The sequence below is a fragment of the Cariama cristata genome, unplaced genomic scaffold, assembly GCF_000690535.1.
Source record: "Cariama cristata isolate BGI_N322 unplaced genomic scaffold, ASM69053v1 scaffold15063, whole genome shotgun sequence".
In the NCBI taxonomy this organism is placed as follows: Eukaryota; Metazoa; Chordata; class Aves; order Cariamiformes; family Cariamidae; genus Cariama; species Cariama cristata.
In genome coordinates this window covers 520-25,777 of record NW_009610263.1, presented here as the reverse complement: position 1 = coordinate 25,777, position 25,258 = coordinate 520, and the positions used below count along the sequence as shown (strand labels likewise).

The 25,258-nt window shown below is 40.9% G+C and overlaps 1 protein-coding gene across 1 annotated transcript in view; it reads left to right on the top strand.

Moving 5' to 3' along the window:
* The window catches only part of LOC104159824 (double-stranded RNA-specific editase B2-like), a gene marked incomplete at its 3' end in the record, with an annotated part of 54,653 nt that extends 33,064 nt beyond the window's left edge, over positions 1–21,589 (top strand). The window contains exon 4 of the mRNA XM_009697830.1: positions 21,475–21,589. Within this exon, the coding sequence (XP_009696132.1) occupies positions 21,475–21,589 (115 nt within the window). The remainder of the gene's footprint in view (positions 1–21,474) is intronic.
* Positions 21,590–25,258: the final 3,669 nt, after the last annotated feature.

The window sequence follows — 25,258 nt, the reverse complement described above, 5'->3', positions numbered from 1 at the left end:
GCAGGAGTGCAGTGAAATCCACTGGAGACGAAGGGTTAACCTAATGCCCGCAGTAAAGCCTTTGCTTTGGAACAAGGACTGGATCCCTGCCGCCATCAGAGCTGGGCATTGCTGAGGAGCTGCTGGGGATGGCAGTGTCTCCAGCCAGCATGGCTGGCTCTGGGAGACAAGGCCTGACCACAGCTCCAGCTCCCATTAAGGTCCACACAGTGTAGCTCAAAGTAAGAAAAATGTGCTTTTAAGCATATTTCCAACACAGAGTCCACCATGTGCTCAGGCAGTTCTTTGGCATGACACACAGCTGACTGGGGGCTCTGCAGTTCCCTCTGGCTCCCCATGCCCAGGTCATCCTCGCTGAGTGCCACCATGGTGGGTTTCACCTAAGGGCTCTGGCTGCAGACACAGCAGCTGTCAGCTCCTCAGCGGAACAGGGCTCCTACCTGCAGCATCCACAAACAGCAGATAAATCAGACTCCAGTCCAGTCCACTACCTGCCAGGACAACGCTACATACTGGAGAGGCTCTGTCAGGTCCCTAATTAAAGTCTGACCCTGTTTATTACTGAATGGAAGACCCTAGTTAAGGCCTTGCTGCATGGCATAAGTCATCTCTATTTAGTCAGGGTTTGTTCCTATTGCCCATAATGTCTTGGTTCAGCAACGTCAATACGTAGGGACAGGACCAGGGTAGGAATCAGTTCTTCACCATCTGGGCTGTTATGCTTGGAGGGTGTCCTCTCCCTGGGCACTAGGACAGCTCACGCTGGGCAATGGACTTGCTTCACCCATCAAGTTAGTGCTCAAACACACGAAAACCTGTCCAGCAGGATAACTGGAGTCATCCTCTGGGCTAACCAAGCCTTGTCATCCCATTGCCTGCTTTCCAGAGCCTGAAGGTGAAATTAGGATTGACTCTTGCTTAAAAATTATATAGGGAGCAAGGAAAAAACCTTCATTCCTGTCTCCCTGCCACCTTGTAAGTACATGACAATAACATGGCCACACATGGGTTTACACTGGTTTAACTTCATACAGAGTTTAACAGCTGATTTAAATTCAGCAGATGCAAGTTTTCTGTGTGGACAAGACTCAAGTCTATAGGAAATCAATGAGCTTAGGAGTTTCTGAAATCTTCCCCTGCACCGGGCAGAAATTCTCTAGCACTGGGGTAAGTAACTACACGAGGTGCCAGTCAATGCCGACTCAGGCCCACTGACTGATTCTGATAAAATCTATTTTCTGCTTCCCGTTTCACATCCCCCCTCATTATTTTTTTTTTTTTTCAGATACCAGTGTTAAAATTACATCAGGATCCTAGTTTCATCTGGCAAAGATTAGGGACAGAGAGAGATTGAGAGGGCTCTTTGCAAAACTGTCAAGAACACAGAGCAGTCCAAGTGTAAAATCTATTCACCTTCACTTTATGCTGCTGATGGGTATAATAAAAAAATATTTTTCATTCATCCATCAAAAAAGTTAGAGCTATTTACACATATATATCCAGAATGCATGATGTGATTTGGCATAAATGCTTTAACCACGTGCATTTCAGATGTAACCTACTTGTAGTTCCACAACTGGGAGGGTAAGACACCTGTCTCAAGTGAAGGTTGATAATAAGCATCATGAATCTTCCCTCCAGATCCCACAGAACTTCCCGGATGAGGGGCTCGATTTGGCCTGGGCTTTCATGCAAGTCATTCACTGAAGGCAAAAGCAATTCCATGTGCAGGAGACCCCACTGCACCACACAAAGACAGCCGCTTCTGGAGGGTGAAGTGGTGCAGCTTGAGCCAGACTCTTATTGTTGGGAGAATTGTCTTTTTTTCTCCCCAAAAATGCTTGAACCAAGAAATGATAAATGAGCACAGAAAATGTCATTATATTGTTAACATCCAAACAAAGACAGAGGACATGTTCTGTGAGATGCCTCTGTAAGATTTGTGTGGTTTTATCATGCTTTTAAAGGGAGGAAAAAGGGCATCTGCTGCTCCAGCACACCGCAAAACACAACATGTAGAGAATAACAGAAATGCTCAGAATATTCTTTTGTGATGTGTGGAACATGCAAAAAGTCAGTAAAATAAGAAACAGTGCCCATTTGTAAATGGAGGATTATTTTATTTCCTTATATTTATACCCATACAGTATTTTCTTTCCTATTTCAACAGTGACAGGGAGAAATAGCTTAAATCTCATATTGCAGTACTAACCAGATGAAAAACAGCTTTGTTGTAATTGATTTTGCTGAATTTTGCATGTATGCCCACATACATATACTTGTAATTGCAGGGGGATACAACAGGAAAATTCGCAAGGTAAACTAATTTTCTAAAATAAATCTTTAAAAATAGCTTTTCTCATAAAAACTAAAAGAGGAAAAATAAATGTTAAAGGTGTCTAGAAATAAAATTTTGAATCTTAAATACTTTCCAGAAATATTTGCAAAATTATCCGAAGTGGTCCATGAGTCTGGTCAGATACTGATTAGTGGGAATTTTTTTATTGCTACCACTGGAATTTGATCTGGCCATATTTACATAGATGGATCACATTTGAAGAGGGTGGCAAATACATTTTGTTTTCAAGATTTTCAAGTTTTGATTTTTTTTTTGTCTTAGCTTTACAGATATTTACGGAGAAGGATTTTTTGCTTGGAAATCATGACTATAAAATTCAGTATATTTACACTTTTTGAATGAAACCCAGTTGAAATAAGTGCTACAAATATACAGTGCTGCTTCATATACAGTGAAAATCTCTAGCATTAATTACTCCTGAATGTTTGTGAGTACCCAAAATCCTGACATAAAAGCTGTAATTTCTATGCAAAGTAGATAGGATGATTGAGTTATAATTAAAATGGTAATTATACCCTTAATGCTCTGTATTTGACTTTTCAAAAAATGTTATGCTCCAAGAAAAGCTATTTAAAGATCAGAGAAAAATGTTTGAAAAATGAATGTATTCAAGACATTCTAGATCTTTTAAAATCCAGTTATTGATTTTTACATGCTTTCATGTGTAGTCTGAAACATTTTCTTCATTTATTTTGGTCGATGGAAATAATAAAAAATCATTGGAACGTGAAAAGCTTAAACGAAGGCAATATTCTCCACGTTGATATTTAACACGATAAATATTTTAAATGTTGGAGGGCAGGCAACAGTATTCATTTGCTGACTAAAAGCCTGGCTTTCGTCCTCTTAACTGGATGACACCAAGGAAAGAGCCGGTGGGAATTCAGCAGCCCTGTAGTTCCTCACTCACCAGTTCGAGACATGTCGTGCTGCAGCCCATACAGGATAAATACAATATTTCCTTTGATTTCTCATTGACTCCTTAGAATTAAAACGAGAGCACCTAAAGCTATACATCAAATGCCAAGAGTGGCAGCCTACCAGAACCATATCAATATTTGATGATGTATGGCTTGCTGGGAGGTGCAGCAAAGACTGGCAGTGGCAGCGGTGACACCAGGGATGCCTTGCACTCACCCTGCCGTGGTGCGTGCCTGGAGCTGCGGGAAGGGGTAGGAGAATAGTGCCTACGTGGTGGGATGCACCTACAGATCCAAGAAGGGGCTGTGCAGCACAGAAGAGCCATTTCCCAACCACTGCCAAGCTTGTTTTATTCCGTGTGTGTGCACTTGCTTGCCTGTGCGATTAGTATGCCCAAAGTGGGATTATGAGCATCTTTATTCACTTTGGAGTTGGTACAGTAGTCCCCTTCTGCTTCTCGAGTAAGCAATCCTCTGAGCAAGGCAAAAGGACAGCTGTAGTAAGCCAAAAGCATTCACAGTAAAATCAGTAAAGTTGTGCAGTCTTAGATGCTTGGGGTTTTTGTAGCATTACTTACCAAGAAAAGCCTTTGTTTCCATCCATCTGTTTACCCTGTGTACCCATCACTTACCTTGGACTTCATGACTTTTCATTCTTCTTAATCTGCAGAGATAGTTGGAAGTTTTTCCTTACGTCGCACAAAAAGCATGATAGGGAGGTTTTAGGTCACAGTGCTGAAATTCTGTAATTTCTGTAAAATATATAGCAGTGATTTCCTAGTTTCTAGCTAGCTTTCTCTAGCATGAGAAGAGAAAAGACCCAGGGACTTCACTGCTGCTGATCTATTTTCTGCTGTCTTATTGCACCCATGGGTGGTGGTGAGGAGCTCTGGGCAGGATCTGAAACTGGGGTAAAGCTGAAAAGTCTCTGAAGGAAATGAGCTTAGTTCCTCTTATGTGCGGTCCCTCCCCATTCAGTACCTGATCCAAAGCCAGGACTTGCATTCATCTCTCTAGTGCATGCTCCTCCTCCTAACCCATGATATTCATCTGTTTGCAAAATATCTCCTGGCTGATGGCAGGGATGATCACATTTTCCAGTGTATGCACTGAGTAACATTGTTGGCTCAATGTGTGGCAGGTCATGTCTCTGCTCAACGCTAGGTCATACCGCCTGGATCTGGCATCATAGATCATCCCTTCTCATGCTCTTATGCCACATTCCTGTAATGCTCAGGATCTCCCTCTTCTCTGAGAAGACTAGAAATGGTAGCAGGAGAAAAAAGAAAAAAAAAAAAAAAGAAAAAAAAAAGACACCACATAACACATCTAAAGGGTACAAGGGAAAGGAGTTAGCATGTGATAACAAGATAAACCTTCGTAAAGAGCATCTGGGAGTTATTCAGAAGAAACAGTGAAAAGCCAAAGGGGAAAAAATGGCAAACAAGCAAGTAGTGCTTGAGAAAGAATGGAGAAATCTGGAAGGAAAGGCAGGAGACAAGGACTATTGGCTGTCATCTTCTCTTGCTTTTTTGGAAGAAACATTTGTAAAGTTTTTTTCCTATTGAGTGAGTCTCTTTCAATATCCCATCCCTTGTTTCATACGGTGGTTTATAGTCTGCCTGCATTCCGTAATTGAGAGCTGCTATTTGCAATTCCCTGCAGTAAGTTCTGAGTGACTGATTTTTAGTCATTGAGATTTTTAGAAATAGTACTAGTTAGCAAAAGACATGCTACTGGTATACATCAATGCCAGTTGGCCTGAAAAAATGTGCTGGTAGGCATCACTGATAGCCATTAGCTATTCCAAATTTCTACAGATGTAGGCTGAAATTAAATGCACAAGCAGACTTTTTAAAAGTTTTGCATAAAAAGTTGAATTAATGAAATAGCAGAAATGTTCCACTTTTAAAGACACAGGAAGTCCAAACTAAAGCCTGCTTAAGCAAAGGTAAATGTTTCTATGGATTTCTGCAAGATTTGGCTCAGATTCTGAATTCTTTCCATATGTAACACAACTACAGTCTGGCAGGGAAGATTTGTGGGGGGAAAAGGAAAAGTAAAACTTTTTCTAAAATTATCAGTGATGATGGATTTAGAAGCTGGTTTGTGAAGCACATTACCACTAAAAAGAAAGCATTTTGGATGGCAATCTCAGCCATGTCCAATTGGACTTGCCACATGGAAACGAATGTAGCTCAATCTGTTCTTACTAATTGGGGACCTCAGCAGCTGTGATTCCTTTGCCAAAACCGGCATGAACATGTGCCAGTCATTAATAATTATTTCTTTCTTCTTCTTCATTTGGTGTTAGTCCTTTTGGGCTAGGTTTTACATTTGAGGCTCTCTCAACTAAAATTCTCAAAGTAGATTGTGTTGTACTCCCTTTAAGAGACTCTGCTTAGCTCTTAAGAGATTTTTAGAAACGTTTGTGCTATGGATGCTCCTGGATCCTCAGCCTTCCTGGGGAAGAACAAGACCACCAGCTAAGTGGCTCCTTTTTCCTTATTCTGCATTGTGTAGGATACCTGTGAAGCTGGTGCAAGCTGCAAAAGTGTTTCACTCTTGCCAGGTACTGAACCAGAACCAGAATCAGCCCTTGGTCTCCCTAAGCCAAATAGGCCATTTTCTCCTTAAAACAAGTAGACCTTAATGGCATTGGTGTTGCTGGCTGTGATGGAGGCTCATGCCCAAACACTGTTTCCCAGGGGCTGCCTCTGACCAGCAATGTACAAGTCGATATCTGCTGTATCCCTCTGGTGGGACAGCTGTGTCCCTCCCCAGAGAACTCGTGGCTGTTGATTTGCTACCCGCCAGTACACAAAGCAAAGAACTGCTGCTGGAGCGATGTGGTGGAAAGCAGTTGCCCTCCCGCCTGCAAGGTGAAACAGCCCATGCACCCCTCCGCCCTTCTGGCACCGCAATTGAGAAGGCAAAATTAGCACCTTAGCACATTTTTTTTTAATACAGGGGGACACAGATGGAATGATCATTTTGCAGTGTCATCTTCCATTTGTGTTGAACGTGTTGAATGACTGGTTTTATAGCTGAATTTGGCCTGCAAAGGAAATAATTGTTCATTTTGTCTCTTTGGCGCAGATGAGCTGTCCTGTGTTGCTGATGTGCCAACACTTTGATGGCAATGCTGTGCTTTGGCACAGAGATTTACATACTGAGGCCACAAGAGAGGTGGTCCCTGGGGTACTGCAGGAAGATAAATGCAGGTGGAGAAACTGAGGCACAAGGATTCGATAGCTGCTTCAACAAAATGGTTACAACTTCTGACCAGGTCTGTCATGTCTGTACCAAAAAGCATTAGAGACTTACATCCTTGGCATAACATAACATATAAGGACAACCTGACATCTAGTTTGGGCCTGCAATGAGACTGAGCTTATCAAAGACCTCCAACCATCTGCCTATGGAAGTTTGATACTTGAAACCCAAGGGAAGCTCAGGTTTTGTCCTTTTCTGTGGTATGACAATGCATTTTGCAATGACAATAAATTTTCTCAGGTGTCTCCCAGTTTTGTATCCTCAGATGTTTCCCATCATCCTTGCCTTGAAAGGCATCTTTGTGCCTCTTTGATGAGAGTTTGTTCTGTATTTTTTTTTAGTTCTATCTGCACAAAAATATTAAGGACAAAATAAAAGCAGTAAAGCCTGAGATGTTAAAGTTTGAATAGAGAAAAAAAGGGTAACCTTACTACATCTGTATTAGAAGCCACTGAGTCTTAGTCTTCCAACAGTTAAACCCTATATGTGCTAAAAAAAAACATAAAATACATGATACATAGCATAGATTCTAGCAAAACAGTTGTTGAGATGTGTTGGAAATGTCAGCTAAAAAAAGCGTCCTTAACCACCTTAATATATATAAAATGGCAATCTACAGTTTGGCATGACATATGCGTATATATATATATAAAGTACATAACAAAATACAGCTGTACCACTTCATTTTAGCCAGCAAGGGTAAGACTTTCTTATTCTGTTTGTTTTCCAGGTCGCAGGGTCTGTGATAATTTCATTAGCTGCTGAAACATATTTTTGCTGTGTTCCAAGGACAATGTTAAGTGCACAGGACTCCTGTTATTGGCAGTGAAAATTAATATCTAGGACATTTCAATAGGATCTGAACATTTCACTACAAAAGCATAGCAATGTAATGAATGTAGAGCTAAATGGGATTTAGGAGAGGGGATTTTATTCTTTTTTATGGTATAAGGAAATCACTTTATTCTGATCACTTACTACTGGTACCTATTCCCTATTATTACAGCACTGAAATTGAAGGCATAGACAACCGATTTAATCAGCTGCTGAGAGCTGGTAGATCTGGGCTCCTCATACGGTCAGGGGAGAGAAATAGTCTCTTATGGAAAGAGGTGGCCAGAATATGGCCATCACTCAGGGGTCTTGCATGACTCCCCGGGGTGACTGCTGGAAATGAGGGGAGCTACTGAGATGTTCACCTAGAAATAACAACCTCAAACATTCGAGAAAAGGTGAAGAGTGCTTAGTTTCTTAAATCCACCTCTCCTAACACAGTCCTTCCTGGCATAGCCAACTGCCTAGGGACCACTGCACTGCTTCCCATCAGGGCAACCTGCCCCTAGGGACCAAAGCTTGTTATCCTCAACAGAGAGATGCTACAGCTCACCACGCTGTTTAGCTCAAAGTACGTTTTAGTATTACTAATCAAGGAGACAAAAATGTATGACATAACATTGTGTCCTTTCGCAGTGCAATCTGAATTGAACCATCTGTTGATTGCCCATGGGAACAGAGACGTAGGGTACTCCAGGACACAGATAAAGCAGACTAATATGCAGATTAGCTTTTAAGAACATACTGGATTGTAAGAACGAAGAAGAAATATAAGGAAGAAGGAATGTAAGGAAGAAGAAATAAAGGAAGCCTGTGTTGGCTGTGCAGGACAGAGATGCCGAGGTACAATTGCATTGCCCAGCCATGTATTACCCAGCCATTTGTCAAGACAGATATCTTGGAGCACAATGTGGAAGTGGTGAGAAACCATCAAACAGAAGAAAGTGGCTCTATGGAGCTCAGGGATGGCTTGAAGGCATACAGCTTCAGTGAAAGGATATTTTGGTACTTTGACACAAGAACCATAGAATCATGTTTCCCAGCTCGGTGACCTTGCAGAGCACAGTCTGCATCGCAAAAAAGAAAATGTGCTCATTTTAGCTGTCACCACTGTATGGGCAAAATATTATTATCATTACTGCATTACTTCACAACTAACCAAATGTTAAAATGCAGTAAATCACCCCCCATTTCTCCACCAAGAGATATGATGGCTTTTCTTTTTCTCACCAGCTCTTTTTCTTTTTTTTAATCAGTTTCATTTCTAAACAGACACAGAAGTTGTTGTGTAAGTCAGACCAGCGGTGCTCAGCCTTGGCAAGGGAACTCAGGGGGTTTAATGTTTTGTCAGTTGTAATCAATGAAAGCAAGTCTGATACTTTTAAATTCCTGTCTGAGGTTTCCTTCCATTCACCCTGCAAAGCACAGGAGTTATACCTGCAGCGTATAAATCTGCAGTGATGAAGGAACAAATGGCTGGCCAGGTCCGAGAGTGTGTTGTGTGCCCATGTTCTCTCACACACACAAGTTTTCATAACCATGCTGCTCTGAAAAGAAAAAACTAAACCCACAAACCACTGCTAGAGGAAACTGTGCCAACCTGCTACTCACCTGTGAAAATGAACTACCCAGATTAATTACCTGACAAAGGCTGGACCACAGCTGTCAGCTCAAAATGAGAGTAGTGTGTCAATGAGAAACAAAACCACAGACATGTTGGAAGGGCTTTGTGTGCACCAGGTTTGGGTTTTTTTTCCTTTTCTTTCTTTTTCCCTTTCTGTTTTTTCCCCCGTCTCTTCTGAGAATTTCCCCACTGTTGCTATCACTTATTATTTGCCTTGCAGTTGTATCGAGGCTCTCTGGTCCTGGAGCACGCCTGTGCTGGGATAAACTGTGCACAGACAAGGAGCAAGAGCACTGCCAAACACAAGACTATACAATTATAACGGAACTGGGAATACTAATGGGGTGGCTGCAGTATTAACCACTGCCACCAGTATCACACCAAGGGTGGTTAAAATGATGATAGCTGCATGAGCTTCATATTTGTTGGAGCTTTTTACTCTTCCTGATTGCCTTGGAGGACTCAGAAGTGGTACCAAGAGCAAGCAGTCTTTCTCCTGGTGTAGACCAGGCAGACATTCTCTGTGTTAGTGTTGCTGAGTGCAGGATCTGGCTGCTATCAGGGCTTGACATGGCCACAGGGCAAGTGCTGGCCATAGCAGAGCTGTTTCACCGCTCGTCCTCCTGTATTGCCTAGGTCTAAAGCTAGGTGCTATGCAGAGTTGAGGGATGGGCAGGACAGTACTAATCCCATGGTAACCTTGGCCATAAATTGAAGTAAACCAGTACTTTGACTCCCACCTATACCGAAGCAGTCACACGCATCGCTTCACCAAATTGTTCCCATTTTACTGATTGGAAACTGAGGCAGGGGCTGATGGCATGCCTGGAATCAGGCTGCAGGGAATCTAGGCAAAGAGGCAAAAACTCAGCCCAAATCCCTGAGCCTTCACCCACCCACTTCCCTGCCTGCCTGTTAGACTCATAAAGGCTTCTTTGTGCTAATTTGACCACAGTGAAAACAACACTGCGAGATGCTGCAGTTTGAAGCCTATATACAGATTCGGGAAGGGTCCTGATCCTGCAGTTGAAATATTTGCAATGCAGGCAAGGGCGACCTACAGTCAGCAGTGAGTGCATAAATCACTGCTCACCCTGGAGCCGCCTGAACTGCTACCCCATCCGTTACACCTCCAGTTGTTTGCAAAGCCTTTCTCCACCCGAGGGGAATGTTCAGTCAGATGCGTGTAGAAATTCTCAGATTAATTTGATTTTTGGGAGGAGGCAAGGGGATTTAAGTAAGGGGGTTTTTTGTTTGTGTTTATTTCTCCCCTCCAAGCTGCCTTTCATTGCGCATTTACTAGTTCTGGAAGACAACACCCTGCTGACACTTAGAGAAGCATCAGTGAATAAAGTCTGTTGTACAGGCTGCAAAGCCATCTGGACTTTCTGCTGAAAAGGTTGGACATGGTTTTAGGCAAGATTTTATCACGTCTGAAAAAAAACTTCTGCACTCAGTACCTCTTCCAAGGTTGATGTCAGATTTTTTTTTTTCTTCTGTCAGTTGCAAAACAAAAAAAATTGACGAACAGTTAGAAGGCAGTAAGGATGGAGATATAAATCTCTAGAGGAAGCTTTGTCAAAGGTAGTGGAGTATAAACAAAAAATAAATTAGTTTTAGTGTTATCAGAAACTGGACAGACTTCGATTTGTATAATAGTTTGTCTGCATTTCCAGACCACCTAGACAATGCTTCTGTGAGGCTAAGCACAGATTCACTTGACAGAAGAGGTGGGGGAAATGGTTAAACACATAATCACAGGAGCAGAAGGGGTGAAGAAAGACAAGAAGACAAAGGGGAAATGGCAGACAGCCTTGAAATCCTTCACTTCTTTGCTTTTATCATTTTCAGCATCTCCAAGCAGCATGTCTTACCTTGCTGTCCATATTGGTCAGCTCTTGAGTCCAAGAATTTTGTGTAGCCCTTGTGTGCTGCAGCCCCTCCCCAGGTTTTGGCAAGACAGTTTTGTAAACTGAAAAGGGTAGTGCAAGGCTTGTGTGCTGGCTCCTCCTTGCTGAGGAGCCCTGTGAGCAGAGCAAGAGAGAGAAACATGCTGAAAGTAATTTATTGGAGTGCCCTTTAGGTTATGTGCATCTTAGCAAGTGAGCTAACATCCAGCAATTACCTTAAAAACACAGATTGGTGACACAGTTTTATGTATTCTGAGAGCTGGGTATGAAGCTGATTATTCCTCTTTTCTCTCTGGAATTGCTGTCTGAACTTTGGGAGATTCTTTCTTACCCCATGGCTGTACACAGGAGCCCAGACTTGTAATGCCAGCCACCTTAGAGATTCTTTCAGGTATCCTTCCAGAAGTATGGTGTGCTGATAAAACAAATTTATTCATATTTGTATTATGTCTTTTTTTTTTTTTCCTATAAAGGAAGAGTTGCACCTTCTATTTCATGTCTTTTACACTGACTTACCTGAGCAAAATATTAAAGCCAGTTGTGTCTCAATTTAATCATCAATTATATAGGAATAAATATATTTACCTATCTGACAGGAATTTTATAGATTTTGGTCAATTTGTAGGTAAACTGCTTTGAGATTTTTGTGTAAGTACTTAAATATATAGAAACAATAAGTTTTAATTTAATTGCTGGGTTTAACCATTTATTCTTTGTCTTTTTCTTCCCAAGAATCTCTTCTTTCATTGCCCACAGTGAATGAATTACTTAAGGCAATTTTCCCACGATGAAGTTTTCTTAAAGATTTATTTGCCGTAAGAAAGCTGAGCTGTAAGTGAAAGCTGTAGGATTGCACTTATCTGCGGGCAGATCCTTTCCACCCCTCTCACAGGTATGGTCCCAAAGGAAGGTCATCCTGTGGAGGACAGCCCAAGCAGGGCCACTCCACAGCCTCCTGGCCTCATGCTCAGTCCCTTCCCTGGCTCTTGCTTAAAGACGAGTCTGCTGAGGCAATGGGGTTTGCCCCAGAGTGTTGTCACAGGGTTTCAAAAAGGTCATTCACAGGTTCTAGGTGTGGACACTTGGTTAGGAGTTTCTTGGCTGGAGATGGAGAGGAGGACGATGGGGAAGAGCTATTTGGTTTTTAGAGCATGGGCTAAAAGTAGTGCTGAATTTTTAACTTCAGATGCAGGTTCTCAGCAGATATAAAGTTGAAAAACTCTTTCTTAATTTCAGCAGTGTTATGTTAATTACTTGTGTTTGTCCAGTAAAGGACAGTAAGTCATGGAAGGACTAGTTTTAGCCCTGGCCCCAGGCACACACTAGTCCCAAATGACTCTGTTGGGTACCTGAGTGGCAGTCGGGAATTAGCCGAAACCACGGTTCTGCCTCTCCTGGCACAAAGCCACCGTAGATGATGAGAACTGTCCCTGCTAATTACACAGTTGAGGAGAAGCCCAGAGAAGGGTGAGGTAACATGAAATGTAGATTGCCTTACCACCCCTCCCAGCCAAGGGAAAGGTTGTTAGCAAGGTTACAGCTGGATTTCGAGAATCATTACAGCAAATGACAGCAAGATCTTTAGCAACAAGAAAGGAAAAATTCCAATGTCTGTATAGTAATTGCCACGCAATGTATTATATGCCTTGCTCTGCAGTGATTCAGAAAGTTGAATCGTGCAGTGCCTTGCTGGGATCAGCAGTTCAGAATAGATTAAATTTGTTTTGGACACCGCCTGCACCCTGCTTTATCGTAACAAAGCATATGTGTGATGGCGAAGGCTCTTAATAGCACAGACCCTTAATGAGAACCATAAACACACAGGCGTAGATTTTCAAAGTGATGCTCAAGGGATTTGAGCAAGCACTGTTTGCTCCCTGCTTCGAACATTTACCCAAGAGCTGCTAACTGGCTAGGCTTTGGGAAGAGAGTGGACCTCGAACAGCCAAGAGTATTGTATGTGAAGAGGGTTTTGCCACTGTTAGTTTCCAAAGGATATTCGTTTTAATGCACCTAAGAAAGAAAAAGCGAGGAAACAGAAAACTGAAAGGACATTTCTTAGATAAAGCATTGATTTTATTAAAGAGAGACTGCTCATAATATGAATCTAAAATCTAGTTTTTTATAGAAAGCATAAAAGCCTTTTTACAGAGTTAGCCATTCCTAGGCACTGGTGGCTTTATAGAGCTTTTATCTAGTTAAAGAAAAGCCATTCGTGCTAATTTAATATCTGTAGTGTACAACAGCTTGACACCTGAGGCTTGTCCTAAAGCAGGCACAGGGCTGCAAAGCGAACACTACATCATTGTTTTGAATTATTCAGCACTTGCAGCCAACCTTATGTGTGCCTTTGTAGGAAGAAGGCTTTTGGGTTAAGGATCAGTAAAAGAAAAGAAAAAACACAAACAACCCACCCCTTCTTTCTGGGGTTTGTTAGCAGGTGCAGTATTGACTTCAAGAATGATTCTGCAAAACTGGTATGGATATTCTTCATTACCAGAGCGATAAATGCAGAGCTGTACTCAGAAGAAGCAAAGCTGGAAACTTTGCATGGCCTCCTTTAGGGAGCAACTGTTCATGTCGGTGGAAAAGCTTGTTTCCTCTAAATTCATTGAAATGGTACTTATTGGTAGTATCTTTTTAGAGCAAAATGAATGCAGACAGCAATGAATCAACCTCAAATAGAGGGGCTCATCTGTTAGCATCCTAACATTAACACACTAATGTGAATTTAAAGATTCTAATTAAACCTACATGCAAAATGTTTTCCTACTAAACAGAAAACTGTACCTTTTGGAGGATCTGGGGCATTTGGATTTGACAGCATTTCCTTTTTCAATTGTATGCTTATTTTATGTGTTCTATTTTCTTTCAGTCACTCCAGGGGTTTCTGAAACAAACAAAAAGATACATTATATTAAGCTTGATTGATTCCCTGTAGTCAAAGGATATATTGAGAAAACAGACCAATTTTTTTCACTGAGCTTGTAGAATAAATTCCTGTTTGATCTTTATACTTCCTACTGTTGCTACAAATTTCTGTTCAGATATTTAACATTTATTAATCTCATTTACAGGATCACATAGTAGTACTCATGTACAAATTCAGAAGCTTTTTCATTATAGCAGAACTGACATCATAGCTATCAGTTTCTAAATTTGTCCCTTCCTCCCCAAATGCCCCAATAAAACTTGGTTTCCTGCCCCCATTTCAAACTTGATATTTGTGTGAAAAAATTCAACATTTTAAGAAAAAGTTCTGCAAACATTGGCACAGTACCTCTTTGCCAATCATGACTGAAAATCCCACTGAAGAGATTCAAAAAAGTTTACTGGGAGGCTTTTGTGTTCCCCAGTAAAAATGTTTCAGATGCAGTGCAGGACTTTCAGCTTGCATTTAGCCACTAAAAAAACATCACAATTGAGAAGCCTACTGCAGCCTTTAATCACTGCTGGAGCATATGCTGGATATGTGAACAATTCATCAAAATCTGATAAAATTTTTTTAGCAGACCACACATTCATTAGAACCGGGTTGAGTCTAAAACCTAAAGAAGTCATTAAGAAATCTCCTAGGCATAAAAGTGCTGAGATTCACCAAAGATGGACCTTAACTAACCCTCCCATCCTACCTTGGTCTCATCTTCTTTTCTCCGTGCATGCTGTATTCTCCCAGCCCCAGCACAGGCGATGGCTATCATTTTCATAAAGTCCTAGTTTTACTGGCAAATCCAAAAAACAAGTGGGTGGAAGAAGGAATTTTCTATTCTGACTCCCATTCTGGGGTCTTTCGGGGCTTTTTATCATTCTTCTATCTGCCACACAGGGACTGTCTTCAAAGTCTGCCTCATACAGCAGCCAGCACAGTGCTGATATTTAGTAAATGATCACTAATGATATAATGATATAAGCAACGGCGTGGAGGCAAATATGTTTTGTGGGGCCTGGGAAATTAGCAGAGCAATCAGCCTCCAGCCGAGGTGAGGGGAGGAGAGGGAAGTAGCCAGCAAATAATCGCTCTGAGCCCAGGAGCCCATTGCACAGTCCGGATGAGTTGGCCAAGTCAGCCAAAGTCAGCTGAGCCACTGAGGAGCCTTTATGAATGCAGAGCAAATTTGGGACATTTGATTATTACAGAAATAAGGAATTCATTGTGGCAGCTCAGCATCATCTGTAGCTAAAAAATTTGTGAAAGGACTATGAACAGATGGGAGGGGGTGGTGAAAGTGATTTGTTTGATTGAATCAATAGGAACAGTTGATATTCCCCATCAATCTTGATAAGAAAACCGTGAGGATATTCAGTGTCAGAAGTGTGTTATTGGAGTTTTCATTAGAAGCTCAGTGTGGGAACGTGTACCCAGCTGCTGCCTGTGCAGCACGCGCCTGGTCCCCTCTGAGAAGCATGGATGAGAAGACCTCTCTGAATCAGGATATACACAGGATATACGAACACGATCAGCTGAAATTAAAACATATAGCCAGACAAAATAAATCCACGTCCATCTAAGATAAAACAAAGCCCATATATGCTGGCCCTGAGGGATAAGCCAAAACCTGACATAATGATCAATACTGTAAGAGTTATGATCAGAGAGAAATAATTACTGCACATCTCAAGGAAAGAACCACAATGAATTCCCTGGCAGTGCCTTGTTCTTTGAGTAATACTCTGTAAGTGTCTGTGAATGCTGAAGGAAGGTCAAGTTATGAGGGGCTGTGGACTGCAGCCTCCAGTCTGGCTGCAGAAGCCCTTGCATGACCCTCCTTGGAGTGTCTCACCTCCATCAGTGCAATTTGCCTCACAGTTCTCTTGAGAGGTGGGTAAAAATCACCCCTTTTTATATCTGGAGAAGTGGGACTCATGGCAAAGCAAGTGATTTGCACTGAAGCTGCCAGGAAGCGGGGCAGGGAATGAACCCAGCCTGCAACCTGCTGCCTGTGACCCGCTGCCCTCCTTCCTTCCACAGGTCACCCCTGCCTGTCCATTCCTCTAGGTCCTTGTTCAGCCCTTTCCACCATACTGGGGGAGCTCCTGGTGTTAAATTGATGCTAGAAGACTGATTGTGGAGGGCAGCCCACGACCCTCGGCTGTTTCTCTTCTCAAGGCTGCATCTTGAAGATGATGTAGTACCTGGGAAGAGCCTGACTAATTCATTGGCTCGAGGGTACAATCACTTAGCAATGAATCTCTAACTAGCTACAGCAAACTTGTTTACAAGCCTGGGAAAAAGTGTGTTGTGCAGCAATTTGCTACACACCCGGACCAGGAGCGGTGCTTCAGGATTGATATTCTCTGTGCTGTGTTTTCCTCCCCTCCCATTTAGAGAGTAAGAGTTCCCTGCAGGAAAAAATACAACCTCCTGCTGTCAATGAGTGCGTGTTTCCCCCTTGGCAAGTAAAAAGAACTAGGTGTGCATCTCCTTTTATCTGTGAAGAGAGTTGTGAACTTAATTCAACCTGATCCCCATTCATCGTGTTCAACATTTACCCCCCAAATGTCATGGATTTTCTGGAAAATAAAGTACTTGGGAGACAGGAGAAACAGAGCCCTTCGTGATATCTGTATAGCAGAATATTTCTTCCCATCCATATGCAAATCTAACCTTTTTGATATTTCAACCCTATAAACCCTAAGACAGGATTTCAATAGAAAATGTTTACTAAAGGCTTTCTCCTTTATAATCTATTGATTTTAATATCCTTACTACTCCTGTTGAATGTCAGTTTTACCCTGAAGACTCCCATTGCAAACTTGAACACATTTAATTATTTATGCTATTTGAAATATTAGTGCCGAGAAATGACTAAAAGTTTTTGGTTCTGTAATGGTATGATCTAAAGTTTGATTTTCCTTTGTGAATAACACAAGTAATTTGCTATGGTAATCAAGGACAGATGAATACTTCAGACAACACAATGCAGTTTTAATAGTAATGACATCTATTTTTCATTTTTCCAGCCTCCTTGTATATGTTAAAATATAGCTCATTAGGTACTGCAGGATTTCACAGTCTTTTTTCACAGTGAACAGTTTAGCATTATGTTTTCTTTCTTCTGCCAGACGCCTGAACAAGTAACTGTTGCTTCCACTAGTGACAGTAGGCATTTAGGTAATGTGCATGGTTTGAGTGCAACCGAGAGATTTGCCCCTCAGTGTGGGTCTAGAAGTCTTGTTTGCCTTAGTCATATCACTCATTGTATGAGCAAGACCGAGCAAAGTTTTGGTCTTAAAGAAATTGCCTCTGAGACAACTACTGTTTTTACAGAACACTCGATGTGAAGACATGAAAGGTAAGATTTTGATAGGCAAACCAAAGCAGGGGATTTGAAAGAAACTCAGCAACTGGAAGGTCAGTTCTTCCCCAGAGTCATGTTTTTTCCTCCCAGCACACAGCCAAAGCCATCATGGTTGAGCTTACCCTGCCTGGCCAGGGCATGGGCATGCTTGAACTCCCATCCTTGCCACTTGAGCCTTATCTGGAACATCTTAGTCAGACCTACTTCCACTGGCTTCAGTGGCGTTTTGTATCAGACCCCAGTTTCCCAAGGGAATTAAACCCCTAAGCATAAGTCCCTCCTAGGTCCAGCACTCAAGTGGCATTTGAACATTTTTTCTCCCATGTGCCTTGGTAAAAATTTTCAGAGTTCTGACTGTCTGTATCTTTCTATTTTATTCTGCCCTGTCTCCCTGCCCCAAGCTACCATTTCTCTGCCATTACTTGATCAGTGCAATTGCATGAACCTCTACTAATTGCACTGAATTTCTCTTTCACAAGGGAAGTTTCTACTTTTCTTTTCCCCTATCTTCTGAAATTTTCTACTACCAACCTGAGAGTTGTTCAGAAACTGCCAAGATGTATTTGGCTCTTGTATTTACTCCAGATGGAGCCTTTTGTTTTCATTCATATCTGGCAGTAGGAACTATGGTATCACCAAACACAACTTTTCTCTGAGATTAATTGTTTTGATAGCAGAGACTAACAAAAGAATGGTTCCTTTTGTGTATGATTTTTAAGTTATTTCTGATGGCAGATAACATAGTCTAGCCTGTATCTTAAAAGTTCAACCAGGCTCACAATAACCATCAATAGTTGGATTTTTCTGGTTTATATCCCATCAGGAATTATCGTCTGGATATGCATCCTTTAGTAGCCCAGGACTGTTGTCTAAAAGTAAAGTAAGAAAATCTCTGGAATGAAATCTCTGGTTCTAAATTGATCAGGGTAAATGTAGCAACTCATCTCCACTGTATCTGTCCTGTATGCATTAGATGTTTGTAACCAGTTTTGGTTTCACAGAAACATTGAGAACCAGTCTAAAAGCTCTAAATAGGCAGAAATGCTGTCACTAGTTTCATTGCACATGACTGGGTCAAGCCAAATTGCTGCTCTGGTCTGTGTTAGAGGGGAGGGCAGTGTGCTATGCTTCTTGTAACATATGGGTATAGGTCAGGAATCTAACACCATACCCAGCTCTGCCACTGGGCCAGCTTTCAGGCCCAGAGTATTCAAGGCCCTGAATTAATGCTGCACTACATGGATTAACCCTCAGGGTATCAAATCTCTTACAGGGCTGAGCCGTGCATCTCTTGACTTCTTATTTTTCTCCATCTGCAAAACCAGACTGTTCCTTTTCCTCCTTTCCATTGTACTTTGGAATATCCATTTGGAAACTTAGGGCAATATGATAGCCTGTAAATGATCTCTCAGATTAGACACTATGGTTCTGGTTCTTCTTCCTGCATCCTACATGCATTCATGCATGTCACTTCTTTGCTTCTATTAATTTCACTGGCATCCTTTTAGGCAATGGATTGAAGACAAAAAATATTCGCCTGACTTACTTTAGCTAAGAGGCTTCACATTTAATGGATTTGCTGTTCTTTAATGTCCCAGGTCACTCCTTGAGATCAGTGAATGCTGAATTCCTTATCGTCCTTAAATGTTATCTGAAGTCATGTTGTTATTTTGCCTTTAGTGAGTCCCTTTGCTCTCTGGCTTTGGAACCTGCTGCCAAATGAAGTAAAGAAAGCTCTGACTGTGGGGATTTCTAAATCCAAAGTTAAAAGTTATTTGTTCTATTTAGCATTTTTAAAATGATTCTTTTAGGAATTGTATGTGCCTCTAAGCTAATTAACTCTTAATGAGCGCAAAATGCCCCGGGATGCAGATTTGGAGGGTACGCTAGAAATGCAGGCATGGATTGGACTGCAATACTGCAGGAGACGAAATTTATGATTTGATTCTTTTTTTAAAATGTTGCAGATAGTTTTATTGAGATACTCTTCTTTCTTTCTTTCTTTCTTTCTAGTCTAGATAAAGCTGATCAGATTTTCAGTCCACCATATGGGGCCTGGTTATATCAGTCCTGCAAATACACTTTAGTTTTCCGTTATGGATGAAGTCACTCTTCAGTAGGGAAAACAAGTTTAGAAACAAACTTTCATATTATGAAAGACAGGCAGTGTTCCAGCGCTGAGCACTTAACCAGAGCATCAGGAAATCAGAACACCTGGCTATGCCCAGCTCCGTGCTATTCCCCTGGACCAGTCCCTCACCCTTTTAGTGCCTTCACTCATTCATCTGTAAAGCAACTATAATTGCATTTATATCACAAGGGTGCCTTGATGCTTGACAAATGAGAATTGACCCAAAATTCATCCTTCAGAAGCAATACCTTGCTCACATGGTGGTTGTGGACAATTAGATTAGAAGAGGTATAAATGCAGTCAATGTGAAATTCCATTTAGGAACTGTCAAACTGTTCTTGATATTTTTTCTTAGTTTTTCTCTAATTCTAATGTACAATTTTTGCATGCATCTCCCAGAAAGGGTTTATATGCCTCTTTCCTTCTTTTGTAACAAGCCAGCATATTTTATTCCATGTTATATTACACTGTCTTTTTGGGTAAATGGTTTGTTCCCAGAGCAACACCTTGGAAAGCTGCATTTAGCAAAACAAAGAAAAATTATTGTGTCAAAGAAATTCTATCCTCTATGTATTTGAGCAAATTGCAATCACTTACAAGGATTGCACATGGAAAAAATATTACAGGTTTTATGGAAAGCAGGTTGCCTAATCATTGTTATGTTTTATTTAATTAGATTTTTTATATATGTTATAATAACGTTTAAAAATTAAGCTGACTTTCTGCAACAAACTGTAGAAACATATGGTGTACAGCCTGAAGAGGCTGTCAGTAGCAGTAGTATTACTGATAATATTTGTGAATTAAAATCTGCTTTCCTCTGAAAAATAGCTGTGTGTTCTCCCAATTTAAAATACTGTGTTTTCGCCAACATATTTTCATCACCATTAACAGTTTGGGGAGAAAAAGCACGGATATGATCTTCTTAAATACATTTCCTTACTTCCGCATGGCTGTGGATTTTTCAGGGTGAGGAAGGCTGAATATCAGACTCAACCTCTCCTCCATCTGTGCCATGAACCCCCTTAAAGAAACCAGATAAATTCAAGAGGGCCTGTTTTACCAGGACCTCCCCCCAAGGTAGCTTAGCCCAATACCAGGAGAAAAATGGGAATTGTTGCTTTGTCAAGCCATTTTTCCTAACAAAGACGCAATCACTCAGGGGCTAACCAGATTAGAGGATGCCAGGAGGCCTCCTGTCAGCACCCCAGAGTAAGCTCCAGCCCCCAGGAACTGCTCCGGGAAGGATTTGTAGGTACATCTTGGTTTCCCCCAAGAAAACATATGGCTCAAAAAAAAAAAACCAAACCTTTGACTCTTTACTTTTTTATGTTCAGACTTGCCAAGCACTTTAAGAAGAACTCATGCTCACAAAGAACATTCCTCTAACTTATCTCTAATGTATGCTTGAAAGCCTCTGTGCCAAACAAAGTGCAGAGATTAAGTAAATGAAAAGATACTCAACGTTGCAGCAGGGAAATGGTCCAAGTAGTGGTGTTCTCAGGAGCACCAGAGCTGGTTTAGGTTCACACTCATCCATACGCAGTCTGCAGAATTCACTTTTTAGACCTTTTACTCTGCTTGGCTTCAGTAACCAGCTTCCCAAGGCTCTCCCTGGTGACGGGACGCACTCAGACCTGAGGGTTCAGACCACACAGTCTCTAGAGCCCAGTCCATGGGAAAATTTGACCTTTCAACAGAGCTGCTGTGCTCAGCAGGAGACCTGGCAGACCATTCCCTCAGCACTACTGCCCGTTAGTGAAAGAGTGCAAGTAACATCTTTGGTAGGATGTGCAAGCAGAGGTTCTCCTTCCCTTCCTCCCAATGGCTGTCAAGGTGGAAGCCAGACAGACCATCATACTCTTCTGACAGCATTAATCATAGCCCAGATTCCTGAGCTGATTGTTTTACCTCAGTAGCTGCAAGTCATTAAAAGTTCACCTTGAATGCAGAAATAGGTGGTCTTTACGAATAACCCAGGCCTCAGCTCAGCTCTCAGGCTTCCGTGGGATAATGGAGATTTTCAGTGGGCTCATGGAAAGCCCAGGTGACTAATCTTTAGAAACGTCCAGGTTCCTAAATCAAAGAAGTGAAAAAATTCTTTCTGACTGTGTCTTTCAGGATTTTGCCGACTCCGTATACCAAATGGTTGCACAGAAGTTCCAGGAGCTGACAGACAATTTCACTTCCATGCATGCACGCCACAAAACTCTTGCAGGCATTGTGATGACCAAAGGTAAGATATCCTCTCATTTGTTTTCCTCTGGCATTTTTCATGACTAAGTAATACATTATTTACCTGGTCCACAGTATTGAAGAATGCCTTTGCTCTCACACAGAAAAATTAATAGTAATGCAGAGAAAAGAAGCATTAAATATTTATACCTCAAATAAGTTCACACACAAAATGTTGGCAACAGAGGTAAAGATTTATTCATAAATATGTCCCTACATTGCTTTGTTTACAGGACAAAATGCAGACATGTCTGATTTTGCATTTTCTAATAGAAGGAGGTTTTTTAGTTATCAATCAGTTGTATTATTTATTAATTAATTTTTTAGATCTTGAAACACCAAGTTATTGTTGTGCAAGGCTACCATAAACCTTGTTTTAGACTGACAACAAAAGCAAATCTCAGCCCATTTCCTTTCCAATCAAAAGAAACAAACCCAGAGCATGGGTAGTTTTAATTCTGCTTTGCTCTAACTATGGGAAATACTTATCAGCAGGGCCAAAATTTGATATTCACTCCTGTTAGGACTTAGCTGATGGGCACATACTATACAGAGATCTTCAGCCATTTGATGAAACTGTTGCATAGATGGTCTGTCTTTCTTTGTGAGCATACCTCAGTTGGGGCAACTCAGTATTTACGAGGATGTTGGCAGTGGAGATGCTGCCATAAACTTCATTCTCACTTAGATGTGAGGAACAGTGGATTGAGTTTAAAAATGAGAGGATAAGCTCAGAGGGGAAAGGCATGTATAATTCATCCAGGCTTCTCTTACTCTTTCCTTTCAACAATTACATTAACTAGATTCAACAGGGACAGTTGTGAATATTGCAAAGCAGCAGGATGGAGACAGGATTATCTGCTGGATCTTTTCCAACCACAGAACCTACGTACAGCTAAAGGTTCTGTGCAGTTATTTTCCTCCTTTTTGATGTGAAAAGTGTAAGCAATCATCTCCTGAAATTAGAAGTAGAGAAGTTGACCTAAAAGTCTTTTAGACTTATGGTTGAAACTGAACTGCTCCTCAGCTAAATTTGTTATCATTTTGCTTAATCTGCTTTGGTTAGGGTTTTTTTTATTACTTTAGGATCTGGAATAATGTATGAGTCTTCCATTTTTTAAGTGCTGCACAGACACAGTGTTGTACAAACACAAAACATGGTTTACAAGTCCTATAGACCACAGGAGACATTCAGTACCAAGAGGAATGAAAGGGAGAGTGTGATCGACTTTGGGATGTGGAAGATGCACACCAGACCCAGCATACCAACTGCCTTATCATAGTCAGATTTCTGGACTGTGGCACTCATCATATTTAAACAAGGTGGTGTAATTTGTTTAGAGGAGCTCTTTCCAAGCAGGACCACAAGGAAGAATGTTTAAATATGTCTTTTACGAGAAGCTAAGTTACAGGAGCCAAGAATTGTTGCTTTAACCACTTTTTGAGAGGAGGCTGTACACAGCTTAGTGTCCCTGTTCAGTTTTCTTACACTCAGTGTGTATTTTGCCTGTAAGAATTTCATCCCATTCTACCTTGCCAAAGTACTACTCCTGCATTCTTTAGCCCAGGCCTAGACCTGCTTTAAAAAGCATGATGGAGCCAATGCTATATGACCAAAGAAGCAGTTTAAAACCCTACACCATATGGGAAGACAAGTCACCTAAAGGAGTCATAGCTTCCAAACCTGTGGCTGCTGAGTGTGTGCAGTGCTAGGGGAGGGAAGGGGTACATCCACACCCTCGCTAGCCTTGCTGGGCAATTGGGGCTGTCTGTGTCTCTTCTTTGAGGAAGGGGTGAAAATGTCCTCCCACTGTTTTTTTTTATGAGTGTCATGCCCTTAGTGGCATTTTACATATTTGTATTTCATATTTCATCTTTCTCAGCATTAAGACAAAGTATAATTTTACTTACGTTCACAAACCATTTCCCTCAAGGCTTCTTTTTTAAGTCTGAATTCCTTTTTATGAATTCCTTCGATCTGTCAGCCATCCAACTTGTCAATATCTTACTGATTTTGTGGAGCCTAGGAAAGAAACTCACAGCTATGAAGTGATTCACAGAAGATGCAAAGCTAAAAACAGCCTTATCTTGGTACATTTTCCAGGACGATTTGAGTTCTTTCCAGCACAAGAATTTTTGCCGACCATGGCAAGACAAATCATTTGCCATTTGTGTCAATATTTTCTGTACTAAAGTTGTAGATTTGTGGTCTTTTCCCCACTGTCATTCCCAGAGGTAGCAAGGATCTTGACACACTGTATTCAAAAATGGCACAGACAGGTTTTCCCCATCAAACACAAATAAATACCAATTTCCTGTGTTTTTAGCATAGAATTTGACAGAAAAATCTTAGATATCTGCAAACAATTTACTAATGAGATCAACAAAACCAAATCTAGTAACGTCTTGTTCATTTGGTACCATAGACACCCGTAACAAACAAAAATTAATTTGTTTTTACCTTCGTTTCAATTTAATGTCATCCTGACTAGAAATAAATTTATCTGTGCTTGTACAGTTTTCAGACAAAGCTGGTAAAAAGCACAATGTGATTCAGTGATAACTGCTGTTAAGATAATACAAAATCTCTACAGACGAAACAGAAGTGTGCTAGATTGGTTTTCTTTTCCTGAACTTTGACATTTTTTTCTGCCATTTCAGTTTCCCAGGGAAACCAGAGAGAGTTACATTTGGGCACTGTAATTGACTTATGCTGTAGCACCCAGGGCAAATTCCAAAGTATGACAAAGAAAAAAATGTGGAAAATGATGTTATTGACTGACTGTGAATGTTCCACAGTAATAAATTGCTAGTCAGAAAAACAGGCAGTCCAATGTATTTAGATACGCTTTGCTCTGAATTGTAATGAAAAGTTAAAATCTCAATGTATTTTTGTGAAAGTAAGTTTTCAAATCATTTGATTAGTAGACATCAAGATAACCTTGAAAAAATCTGCCTAGGTAGGAACAAATTATCACACTAGATACCAGCTGATGTGATGTTATCTGATGTAATATAATAATTTAATATAATAATAATTTGAAAACTAACATAACAGATCTTGAACTAAATGTTTCAAAAGATGGAATAGTTGAAGTAAATTATTTAACACTTCTCCAGTTATAATGTATTTGAAATCTGCCAGTCCTCTAACACATTCGGAGAAGATTGTTCTATCAAAAATTTCTTTATTGACTCTAGCAAAAATTGTTCAACAAGTAAGACATTGCATTCAAATCTTCCATATACAGCAAGCCACATTCCCACAGAATATCTTGAAGTAGAACAATAAGTATACTTGTTATTGTAGCATAGTGTTAATATGAGGACCTAAGTTCTATTGCATACTGACTATCCACAGTAGTTCTCTTGACTTCTGTGAAGATATGATTGGTTTATATATGGTAAATTAAGAACATCAATTCACTTGTGGAAAAGACAGTCTGGATAACATCATGTCAAACACAAACCATCACCTCAGAACATGCATATCCAGGCATCTAATGCATGGAGTTAACTTTCCTCATAGTGTTTGCATTTGCGGCTAAAACATGGTTGATAATGCCAATGTTTTGGCTATTGCTGGACAATGCCTGCAAAGTGTCGAGACTTTCTCTCTCTCTCCCCCATCTCCATCCCCAACCAGTAGGCTGGGGGTGGGCAAGAGGCT